Source organism: Somniosus microcephalus, chromosome 22 (assembly GCF_052327205.1).
Source record: "Somniosus microcephalus isolate GS21.2 chromosome 22, FLI_Smic_1.0, whole genome shotgun sequence".
Classification (NCBI taxonomy): Eukaryota; Metazoa; Chordata; class Chondrichthyes; order Squaliformes; family Somniosidae; genus Somniosus; species Somniosus microcephalus.
In genome coordinates, this window is record NC_141008.1 from 41,481,529 (window position 1) to 41,494,188 (window position 12,660).

Below are 12,660 nucleotides of genomic sequence, written 5' to 3' on the forward strand. Positions count from 1 at the left end.
AGTCCTGGAGTGGGACTTGAACATATGACCTTCCGACTCAGATGAGAGAGCCATCACCGAGCTAAACAGACACTGTGCAGGACACCACAGTTGAAGAGTATAAAACTGGAGCCAAAAATCAGGAGATAACCATTAGGTGACACCAAACTTGTATTTTGAATGTCTGAAGATTGTAGGAAAATGAAAGACTGAAGATGATAAGAAATTCCACAGTATTGAGGTACTGGAAAAGAAAGATTAGAAGACTGCAAACTGTCTTGATTTCAGCATAACATTGTCAAAGGCTTTGGAGATGTCCTATACAATGAAAGGTAACGAGTCACTAAAACTTCAGAAAATATTTCCTCCTCCTACTCCGCTCTCTCCACAGGCAAAAAAACCCCAAACAATCAACTTTATTTTAACCACAAATCTCCTGATGGGGCAAATCACCTAACAAAGGTCCAAACCACTGACCTTTTAATCTGTGTTTTAGACTCAGCACATACTTACAAAAAGGACAAGTTGAAGAAACAACCAACCTCATTTAAAAGGGAGAAGATGCCGGTGGGAATCCCCTCAATCAGATCTAAACAGCTCTGGTTATCCTGGTAACTGACAAAGGACCACTCCAGACCCTCTGTGGTGTATTCCTCCTAAAGAATAGAATGGCAGGGGATGGAAAACCTCAAATACATGAATATTGTAAATTCTCCAGAGATCTGAGCATTCTGGTGGCACCATCACCCATTTGTGCAAATAGCTTGCTTGCACATGTTATTGGCAGCCTCTCACTACTTCCCTGCTCTACTTATCTGTGGTGTTAATGGAACTATATCTCTACTTGTAATAGATTTCACTGTACAAAAGTTACCTAAAAATAGATATGATCAAAAGTTACCGGGTTTAGGAATAAATAATCTTGCCTTTCTAAAGACAATTAAACATTCAGTTAAAAACTGACATATCAGCAAGATGCCATGGCATCTACTAGTTCCTATAGTGTTTTTGCGAGATCTTTGGGCGTAAGGGGGTTTGGGAAGAAGAGCGTACGTATATAGGGGTGGAATCACACAGCAGTTTACTTAATGTCTGGAATATTAAGTGGAACTCCTGCATCTGATTTTAACACATCCCTCGTCTCCTCCTTTAAATCTCCCACTGAATCCCAGCAAGCTTTGCTAATTCTTCATAGCTAATTTGTAGGTTTGTTATTTCCAGGCACCCACACATATTGCAACAATTACATGTGAAGTGGCTGGGTTATGCCGTGTTAAAGGTATACTGGGTTATGCCGTGTTAAAGGTATACTGGGTTATGCCGTGTTAAAGGTATACTGGGTTATGCCGTGTTAAAGGTATACGGGATTATGCCATGTTAAAGGTATACTGGGTTATGCCATGTTAAAGGTATACAGGATTATGCCATGTTAAAGGTATACTGGGTTATGCCATGTTAAAGGTATACTGGGTTATGCCGTGTTAAAGGTATACTGGGTTATGCCGTGTTAAAGGTATACTGGGTTATGCCGTGTTAAAGGTATACAGGATTATGCCATGTTAAAGGTATACTGGGTTATGCCATGTTAAAGGTATACTGGGTTATGCCATATGAAAGGTATACTGGGTTATGCCATGTGAAAGGTATACTGGGTTATGCCGTGTTAAAGGTATACTGGGTTATGCCGTGTTAAAGGTATACTGGGTTATGCCGTGTTAAAGGTATACTGGGTTATGCCGTGTTAAAGGTATACTGGGTTATGCCGTGTTAAAGGTATACTGGGTTATGCCGTGTTAAAGGTATACTGGGTTATGCTGTGTTAAAGGTATACTGGGTTATGCTGTGTTAAAGGTATACTGGGTTATGCCGTGTTAAAGGTATACTGGGTTATGCCGTGTTAAAGGTATACTGGGTTATGCCATGTTAAAGGTATACTGGGTTATGCCGTGTTAAAGGTATACTGGGTTATGCTGTGTTAAAGGTATACTGGGTTATGCCGTGTTAAAGGTATACTGGATCAGAGTTGAAGTACCTGCTGTGCCTTGAGATAATGTGCCACAAAGTGCTGCTGCAGTTTCTCATTTGCATAGTTAATGCAAAGCTGCTCCAGGTTGTTTTGTGGGAATGACTCAAATCCATATACATCCAATAGACCTGCACAAAGAAGGTATTGAACATCATTGTTTTTGCTCAAATACAATAAATATTTACGACAATGCGTGATTGAAGTCATTTCAAAAGTGAACATTAAGTGAGCACCATCTCACACGGAGAAGCAGTCAACATAACTTGTATGTTTCAATTCAAGTTTCACAACCACTTATCACTCAAGTGATGCTTACTTCTGTTCTTGTGCAATCTACTGGGTGTGTACAATTAAAGCTTAATTTATAAATAAAATGTAGGGCAAGAGATGCCACGGTGGTACAGCGTGACACTATGACTAATGCCTGTAACGTGACTTACTGGCAGAGTATTGCTATATTCTGTGAAAAGTCGCAGGAAGCAGTGAAAGGCAATCTGAATTATCGGAGGATAATAAACCACTTGCCCCATTAAAATGGAATGGACATTGACCCAGCCTCGATCTAGTGCTCAGACTCAAGGAAGAAAAAATAAAATTCATTCTCAATTCAGTATATTACAAATTAAATGGGGGGGGGGGTTAATTAGAAAAGTCAAATTGGTGTCATATTTTTCTCTGTAAAATAGCGTACATCCAGCAAGTACTCTCCCCTTTCATTCCCCTGCAAGATCAACTTAATGATTGGTTTGGTGGACAGCGATTTGGAATACCAGCTTGTTCCATTGGCTTAATACTCAACTGTAAAATGTACTCATGACAGGACCATATAGGTAACTATTCCAGGATTTCAACTTTGTAAAACTTGCATATAAATACCTATAAAATTGGTCCACCTGATAGAAGCTGAGCATATGGAGCCATTTATAACTTTTACCAGCCAGTCAAACAACCTGCAAAATACCCAGAACAAAAAATTAGAAATGAACAATATCAAGAATACAAAAAAACTATTGCAACACCAACAGCTGGTAGTTCCAGTGCGGTACTAAAGGGATATAGTCAACCCATCTTCCAACTCTTATGATGGAAAAGATTACATGGCATTACTGAACAGAGCGGAGAGTTCTCCCGATGTCCTGGCTGTTAACCTTATCTCAATTAAAACTACCAGGGAAAATTATCTGGTCATTCATTCACTTGCTGTGTAGATACCACTGTTGCCAACAGTGATTACACTCCAAAGGTCACCCATTGGCTGTAAAGTGCTTTGGCATATCCTGAGGATGTGAGAAGGTGCTATACAAGTACAAGTGCTTTTTTAATTTCCCCCTTAGTAAAAAGAGGAAGAAACATGCATTATCAAATCCTCGGGACATCTCAAAGCACTTCACATCCAATTAATTACATTTGCAATGTACTGTAGAAGCCAATGTGTGCACAGCTAAATCTTACAAATAGAAAATGAGATGAATGACCAATTAATCCGTTATTGCTGGAGTTAGTTGAGGGGGAAATGATGACCAAGGTACTAGAGAATTCCCTGCTTTTCTTCAAATAATGTCATGGGATCTTTTACATGTACTAACAAGCAGATGGTTTTAACATCTCATTTGAAAGATGCAACCTCTGACAGTGCAGTACTTTTAATGTCTCCCTTCACCCTATCCCAAATTCATTGATACCAATTGTAATGCCTATTGTCTAGCTAGCATATGCTTTACTATCACATTACTTACTCAGCCAACAGGGAGCCCAGCATGGAATCATAGGTAAGTGCAGAGCAATTTCAACATTTTTATATTTAAGGTTCCACCTGTTGTCTTTTCCAATTGAAAAAACTATTTTGCTCGATTGAATGAACCAATACAGCATAACTTCAACATTTTCAGTAAAAGACAATCCCACCTACTTTGCATAGATGACTTTGGCCACACAATCTCTTCTTGTCCCACACTCCATTTTAGAGCACGGCTTTTTAAAGATCTGTTGCTGTCTGCCTGCTGTAATAGTCCGGACTCGGAGCTGTTCCAAAAGGTCCTCCTCAGAAACCTTCAGTAGATTTGCAGTGGTCTTAAGAAAACCTGAAAGAATCAGCAATTCTGATTAGTAAAGCAGCCCAATCATTGATTAAAAAATGATAAATCAGAAAACCGCTTACTGACTATTCCCAGCACCAGGAGGAAAACTCATGTCAACACAAACTACCGTCTGTGTTTTTTTCTTTGAAGTTGAATACTATATAAGCCAATTAATAAAAAAGGTTGAGGGTACTGGCCTATAACCACCAGGAATTTCTCAATCCATAACTTCCTCAGAATTCATGGAAACATTTTTTTTGAAAAATCAATACTCCGCTTGACTTTTCTTACTCTTAGCTTTTTCTTTGAGATCACAAGGGTGAGACTCATCTGTTGGAGAGCTGAACCGCACATTGCCAAGATGTAGAAGGCCAACTAGAATCTATTGCAAAAGAAAAGCAGAAAACAAATCGAAAAATAGCAAGACTTGTGCTGACAAGCACTTTTAACATATTGATCAAAATTGTTTTTGTTTGTCTATGTAACACATTGACCCCCCCCCCCCACCCAAAACCTGTTTCGAATCATTTCACACATTCATTTTTATGAAACAGTTTACATTTCTGGCTCTAGTTATTATTAGGTAGTGTCACAAGCAGGATAACGACACTTACCATTAAACATTTTACAGCTCATAGCTCATGTTGTCGAAAGTAAAAGCTTGTGTAATGTGGTGAAACTACACTTCCTGGGTCACACTTTTGACGAGTTCTAATTTCTGAATATGAAATTTAAGCCAACTACTTACAGTACTGGTCATTTAAGACAGATGAGGAGGAATTTCTTCACTCAGAGGGTTGTGAATCTTTGGAATTCTCCACCCCAAAGGGATGTTGAATCGTTGAGTATATTAAAGGCGGAGATAGATAGATTTTGGATTCTACGGGAATAAAGGGATATGGAGATCGGGCGGGAAAGTGGAGCTGAAGTTGAAGATCGGCCATGATCTTACTGAATGGCGGAGCAGGCTCAAAGGGTCGTATGGCCTACTCCTGATTCTTATGTTCTTAGAATGCATTAATATTAACCGAACCAGCAACAAATCAACCAAAATCTACCCATAAAACAAAGTAGAACCTGAAATAAATAACACTTTTTTTCAACATTTGCCATCTTACTTCAAAAAAAATTATTTTGCTTTAAATATTTGACAAAATAAACAGTAAAAAAAATACACAGTCTAGGACAACAGAATTAAACTACATGTCAAATTCACTTTTATATCTTTCAGTACCTTCTTTAAGGTTGTTATTTGCACTCCTGTTCACAGCAGAGGCTTTAGTTCACCTTCAATGCTGTACTGCATCTGTCTTTTGTGGCCCGGTTAAGCCTCTTCTCCCTTTCTCCTGGCTTATCCAAGTTACCCTCCCATTCACAAGAACCAGCTCAGCATCCCCACCACTCAATCTTCAGTTCTCCTGAACTCAGCCTTCCTCACCTGCAGCTCCTGACCTCGCCTACTTTTCATTTTGTGAACAAAAGTGGCCCCAGACCCGAATCCTGTGGGACACCGTTACCCACTTCCAAATATTCAGAAAAACTGCCCTCAAATCCTAGTATCAGTTTTTTTCCTTCTAGCTAAATTTTAAATCCAGTTTGCTATCCTCCCCCTATTTCCATATTCTTTAATCTTGTGTAATAATCTCCTGTGTGGTACTTTCTGGCCTTGGATCAAGAGCAGCAGCACTTTACCCATCCACCAGGTATTACAAATTTTAACTCTCCCACTTACTAGCTAGAAAAGGAACACTCCACCATCTTTACCCTGGAGCAGGGAGCACGAAGCTCAAGACTCCGCTGAATATTTTAAACCAACTCCTTGCCTCTTCCAGTGTACAGATTTGAATAGCTGTTATTAAGAGGCGAAAAATTAAGCCTGTTTTGGATGAAGGGCAGCTTTCATCACTAATTTCGTGATGTGTTTTTTCTAAAATAAATAGGCTACCTTACAAATAATGAAGTGGTGAATGAGTTAATATTCTATTTAAAAAATAAAATCTTGCTCAATTTTAAAAAAAGATAGAAAGTACAAAGGCTCAAGGTTCACTTACCTTGAACACCTGGTCTTGTGTGCCACTGTCAATACCCAGATGTAGCATTGCATCTTTGGTTTCTTCAAATTGGTCCTCTGAACAACATAATAAGAGATTAAAATAATTGGACTGAAATCTTGATATCTGCACAAACCATGAAACTTACATATTATGCTCATTTTCTTCCCCTTAGTCTCAGTTGGTCATTTAGTCACTAAACTAACCATTAGAACTCTGCCCCATGAATTAACTGGCAGAATTACTGCATGCATAAGACAGGCATGTAAAAATCACATGATAAACAAGGTAACATGTCAGCCTTAAAAAAAAGTCTTGGATGTAAAATTGTAAGAGTAAAATAACATTTTTTCAAATGAAAAATCAGTTTCAGAGGTACACGAGGGAGGAGTCCATAACCTATTTCATCGTAACTAAAAACAGAGTTTCAAAAATGCAGCCAACGTCACATACTTTACTCAGCTAGAAGCCGAGAGCCATAAAGACTAGAAAGGTTCCAGTTTCACTCCTTGGTCTGTGCTGAGTTAGCTGCACTGAGCAGGGGCATTAATCCAGGTACTGTAACTGGCCTCAATGTCACAGGCTAAGGGAAGGGAGGAAAAGTAATTCAGGGCTCCCACTCGATAGCTATCCAGAAACCCCAGCTGGAAATGCACACGTGTATGCTGGGTGAGGGCAGGATTAAACACAGCTAGGATGCCCCCTTAGCCAAATACTCTGCTAAAACACAATGTCTAGGCTCTCTCCAAAGGATTCCTGTATCCTGGCAAGGAGTCAACAGCTCAAGGAAAGAACGGGAAGGGAGAGATCATTGGTGAAGAAAATCATTTAAAAAGTTTATTTACAATTCCTTGGAGTTCTAGGCATGTGACGTGCTATATAAATATCCAATTTTTTTTCTTTAATGTGTGTCGTGCTCGCTAGTAAATTTAACTGGTGATATCAGGCCATGTTTGCGTACAGGAATTGGGCTCTGTGGTTCACATGGTAGAACGCCAATAACGCGGGGCATCACCCAACTTTCTGTGAGTAATTCCACAGAAGATCTGCTAAAGTATTAATAAATCTGTAAATATTTTGTACTTAAAGAATCAGTGCATTCTTGGATCGCCTGCTTTCAAAAGCAGTGCTGGACAGAGTTTGGCAATCTTGCTAACCTTCTAAAGTCTTTTCAGCATTTGGTAACCAGAAAAACTCTGCTGCTTCAAGTAGACCCCACTCCAGCCTCTGCTCCTCAGTGGCTCCTTTCACTACCTGAGGAAATATTATATTAGTACGTTCCAACATTCAAAGTACTGTATTGCTGAATCAGTGGCTTCAACACAACACAGAGAAGTTAGCCAGGAGAGCAGCAAAGTATTTCAATTTTCCTACTACCTCCACTATTACAATTACAACTCTCCTCCAAGTATACTAGCAATAAGATTCTGGTTCTGCAGCAATGTAGCCCAAAGCTCTCTTTTAGATGTCCTAAATGCAATTTTTGCAAAGGGAAGGTCTCATCAACTTTTTAAACAGCTGTGTGGTAAAAGTGCAAACCCAGGTGTCTGCAGGACATTGAATGTCTGCAGAGTTCTTAAATGAAACTTGGCTATCATCTCCAACCGAGTTGCAAATACAGAGGCTGTTTTGAATCAGAACAGCTCATTCGAGTGGGCTATCAAACCAAAAGGCCAGGTTTCAAAACAGAAGTTGATTTTTCCTTTACTTCTTATATTTTATGATGTGCTGGTATTAGAACTTACGATCATATTCTACGCTTGTTTGGTTTTAGACACAGCAAAAGGCGCCAATCTAGAAAGTGTTTCTCAAATAACAGTGCTTTTTCCTCTATAACTGGGAATTGTCAGATATAATAAAACTGCAACCCAAGTCCCCACTTATATGGTGTATTTCCACGATTCCAGTGTAAACCTTCAAAATTAACCTAAACTGGCGTCAGAAGCTTATCCATGGACACCAGTTCTGGATTTTATAGCTCTAATGTAAACCTGCAAGCAGATGGTCATCAATTTAAACAAAAAGAAAAATTAAGATGCTGGAAGCACTCAGCCGGTCAGGCAGCATCTGTGGAGAGAACAGACAAGTTAACCTTACTAATGTGAACCCTTCATCAATGTTCTGAAACACTGGCCCAGAAATTCGGGTCTCCACGGGGGAGTACGCACGGGGTGCTCACCCGTAGGCCCAATGGAAGTGCCGGTTTCGTGCATGCACTGCACATGCGTGGGAAACCGGAACTTCCATTCCCTTAAAGGAAGGGGTTCAGAGGTCGAACGCGTACGCCGGAGAGGCAGCGCGTGCGCCTGGAACTTACGTTTTTTTTGAAGGGTTCTCCGGGAAGGCAAGTCTCCAGGAGTTACACATGTAAAAATCAAACGCAAGGCCTGCTTTTAACAAGGCAAGTGGTGAATTAATTAAAATTAAAACATTTTTTCCAAAGGTTTACTATTTTTAAATACTTTAAAGAAAGGTAAGTTTATTTTTAGCCCCGTTAGAAAATGCAATAAATTTTTTCAAAAATTTAAATTGTTTAAAATAGTTATTTTATGTAATTTATAGTTATTTTAAAAATGTGATTTTTTTTTAATGTATTTGAAGTTTGAGTGATGTTTTGGGGCTTATAGTATTTATAGTTTTGACAGCTCTTTGTCAATTTTATAAATGGGCATTTCCCTGCTCCGATTGGCTCTCCATGGCCCACGTGATCCCAGGGGACGCATCGAACTAACTGCGCCCCTGGGATACGTAAGCACTGCGCGCCGGCAGTTGGAGCAGGCCCAGGATCGGAATCCCACGCAGGCCCACAGTTCAACGGCCGGCACACTAGGTAAGTGCAGGTCGGAGGCTTGCACCCACGGGAAGCCCCCGACCTGAATTTCTGGGCCATTAACTTGCCGGTTTGCTCCACAGATGCTGCCTGACCTGCTAAATTTTTCCAGCATTTTGTTTCTGTTTCATCAACATAAATGTCTCCACATGTTCCACATCCCAGCATAAATCCCCACATCAAGAGTTGCCATTTCTTATCCTACTCTCCCACTGTGAAGTGTGGCAGAATGTATTGTGGCTGGTACTGGTTCTGGTTTATGAACTCTGCCCCAATAACCTGCCAGCTCCAACTTTTTCAATATAAAATTCCAACTTGCATTAGAATCCACTAAATTTGTGAAAACTGCCTTTTATATACAGTATCACTGCCTTACCTGGTAAAAAATGTGAAAATTTCTTTCAGAGGAAGCTTGATAGGCAACTCGTGTTTTCTCCAACAGGTAAGTCTGTACAGAGGCTCCCTCCAGCTGCTGTGATCTGGAAAATAAAACATGTTAGTAGTGATCATCAGGAAAAGAGAAAAAAACCAAGATTCTAGTTGCACAGGAGAGGGGCTCAAATAGGCAGCACCTGGAACAAGTGCTCAAGTGATCATTCTTCACACACAAAAAAGGAGAGTGTGTTAAGCAAGCTGTTTTGCCACAAAGGACATCATGACCAAGGCCAATCCGGTCTTCAACATACTTCTACACATGTACACTTCCAGAAAGGTTTGTTGCTAGATGGGGAGCGGGGAGCCTGGCTGATTTCTACCTCCCTAACCCATTGGCTCATTAGGCCAATTATAGTGCCACTTAATAGATCGGCTAACTCCGCACAGTTCAGCATCAAACAGTGGACCTTCTCGGTCTGTATGGTTCAGCTACTAACTGAACAACTTGCATCAGGGGAGTACAGTCATTTAAATGAAAATGTCATCACTTACATGTGTTTTATAACCATGCACCAATAAGACAGTAAAGAATGGGCTTTTACCATGGAAAATATTATTTTTCTGAAAATTCTCTATAAATCTTTTGAAGAATTTAAGAGCAGATTGAATAAATGCACACACACAGCTGATCGTAAAACTACCTGTTTAACTGCAGTTGGATGTATTTTCCAAATCGGCTGCTGTTGTGATTCCGTAGTGTGCAAGCATTTCCTGTGAACAGTAAATAATGTTGATGAAGTGATCACTTCATTTTATGCTCTCCTTAGAAAGTCTCGCTTCCAGTTTCTGAAAGCCTTCTAATTTCATGCCCAAGATTCATTTTACAAAAAAAAAAGGAATGGAGCAACCCTTTAATTTTTTTTTAATTGAATACAAGTTGAATTGAAAATATCCAATATTAGACAGAGATTCAATTCAGCATCTTAAATTGGCCAGGTTGCACCAAAAAACTGGGTGGTTCAGCACATCAGAACTTGGCCATTTACTAAAAAATCATCCCAGGATGCTGGGCTGCACACTTGTCCAAAATCTGGTCATAGTTAAAACCCAGGTGCTGGGGCCAATTCATGGAAACTTTTCTCGCATCCGAAGTGAAATGACTTGACAGTTCTTCATGGTTCTTAGTCCACGACATAAAACTGTATTATCTAGCACTATCTGTTTGAGGCGCTATTTACTTCCCTCCAGAATCATGGTTTTAAGTCATCTGCAAATCTATCATGTTCACTTCCTTTTGGTCTTAGTATTGTTTAACTGGTCTCTGGCATTCACTGTGCAGTGGTTTATACATGCAAAATAACCAGCTTTTCATCCATAGTTTCATGGCCTCCAAGAAACATGTTGCCACTGTTTTCATTGGCTTTAACTTCATACCTTTTCTACTGCTTAACAAACCTACTTCCAGACTTTACCAAAATATATTACTGTACTGATTTTCTTTCCTAAAATGTAGATAAAATATAGAGTTCTCCAATTGCATCCCTTTGTTATTTTTCCACTTTCCCCATTTTCATTTTTCCTCTATTTTCATTTTTCCCCCCTTTGCCTCTTCCCCCTACCCCAACCACTCACAATTCTCTGTCACACATCATTATCTGACCACAAGAGTGAGCAAGCAGCCTGTTCCAATATTTAAGCCGATGATGTTCTGCAGTAGCCCACTAGGTGGTGCACAAGAGTCAATCTGGGATTTGTCGACTGATTTTTTTAAATTATGAATCCCACTGGGGAAGCACTTTCTTGTTCATCTCAAATGGATTGGCCGAGATGGTAACTCATCATATTGCGAATTGTGGACACAAATTTGTGGTCCATTAGTTTGTGGCACGTACACAGGTAAACGTGCAAGACACACTACCTCAAATCCATTTTTGAATCGTGCTACTTAAGACTGTTCACTACAGATGGATATTTTGGGCCAGAAATTGCAGTGGGTATGACAGTGTACTCGGAGAAACTCGGCGCTTCCACGGAGTGAGATACATATTTGGTTCTGAAGTTGTGTTGCTATTATCTGTATAGAGATGGGAAATCTGTAATACTAGCTGTATTATAAATAATATTATTGCATAGATGTTTATGCACATTTAAATCCTGGAAGGCTCTAGTACTGAGGGTTTAAATGAATGAGAAACCTTGTTTCCTGATTGGAGCACCGGCCCACGTGACCCCAGGTACGCTGTCACGCATACTGCGCCCCAGGGATCCGTGGGCCATTATGCTGCCCTCAAGTACGTAGCGTCAAACAGCAAGTTTGCGAATGAGGGTCCCCAGCAGGTAAGTGCGCATTCTATTCAGATGCCGGTGGCGTACTCTGAAGGTACACCGCCGACTGCAAAATCCAGGCCATTAACTATCCAAATCATACACTTCTATCTCCTGATTATTCGGGAACATTAGGGAACATTGTCCAACTGGTTTCCGATCAGCTGAAAGCACTCTTGCAGAGTAAACCAGAACTTCACTTAAAAATGGTAAATATCACAGAAATGCAATGCAAATGAATCCCTATGGTGATTCCCAATTCTCTCACTGGGAATGTGCTGTGTGTTTGGCTTGCTCATTATAAAATGTGGTAAAAGGCCAGTAATATTCTGGGTTTCTTTTAAGAATGCGAGTATTTAAAGCTGTACAGGAAACTCTCGATTTACCGGCACCTAAATAACCGGAAACCTCTGTTAACCGGCAAAATTCAGGAGTAGGTTCAGGTAAGTTTTACTTCATATTAGTGGCCGTTCCTGGATCGGTGGCTGTGTAACCGGGGTTCCTGCACTTGTTACAGGGACGCTTGGTCTGTGGCCGGGGTTCCTGCACTTGTTGCTAAGCAACAGGGAAGCCTGGATTTGTTGCTGTGTACGGAGCTCTTGTACCTTTTAACTATACCTCTCTGTAATCCGGACTTTTTGATAAACCGGCACCACGCCGGTCCCGTCGGTGCCGGATAAAAAATAGTTTCCTGTATTTCGATTGTTACAAACTAAATTCTGAATATGGGAACTGCTTTGGGTGTTCCTCTGTTTGCAGTTTATAGAGAAGGAAGAAAGGAGCGATGGGCAGTAGGTTTACTTACACCAGAGGTGGACGGTCTACACTCATCCTTACCCACATAAGGACCCAGACACATCTACCTTGCAATATCCAAGGATGCATCTACAGGCTCTGTTTCACCAGGGAGGCAGTGACAGAGTTATGCTGTCTGCTGGATATTGAGCTGCAAACACTGATCACAGGACTGCACTGCCAGTGGTCAGTGACGGTCAC

At 40.4% G+C, this 12,660-nt stretch overlaps 1 protein-coding gene across 2 annotated transcripts in view; it reads right to left on the minus strand.

The window, feature by feature from the left end:
- Positions 1-12,660, minus strand: part of myo19 (myosin XIX) — a 43,195-nt gene that overhangs the window by 15,456 nt on the left and 15,079 nt on the right. For both annotated transcript variants that reach the window (XM_085964501.1, XM_085964500.1), the window contains exons 6-14: positions 10,041-10,110; positions 9,341-9,443; positions 7,292-7,388; positions 6,135-6,211; positions 4,375-4,465; positions 3,915-4,086; positions 2,882-2,955; positions 2,012-2,133; positions 522-635 (exon numbers count right to left, since the gene is read on the minus strand). In XM_085964501.1, the coding sequence (XP_085820627.1) occupies positions 522-635; positions 2,012-2,133; positions 2,882-2,955; positions 3,915-4,086; positions 4,375-4,465; positions 6,135-6,211; positions 7,292-7,388; positions 9,341-9,443; positions 10,041-10,110 (920 nt within the window). The remainder of the gene's footprint in view (positions 1-521; positions 636-2,011; positions 2,134-2,881; positions 2,956-3,914; positions 4,087-4,374; positions 4,466-6,134; positions 6,212-7,291; positions 7,389-9,340; positions 9,444-10,040; positions 10,111-12,660) is intronic.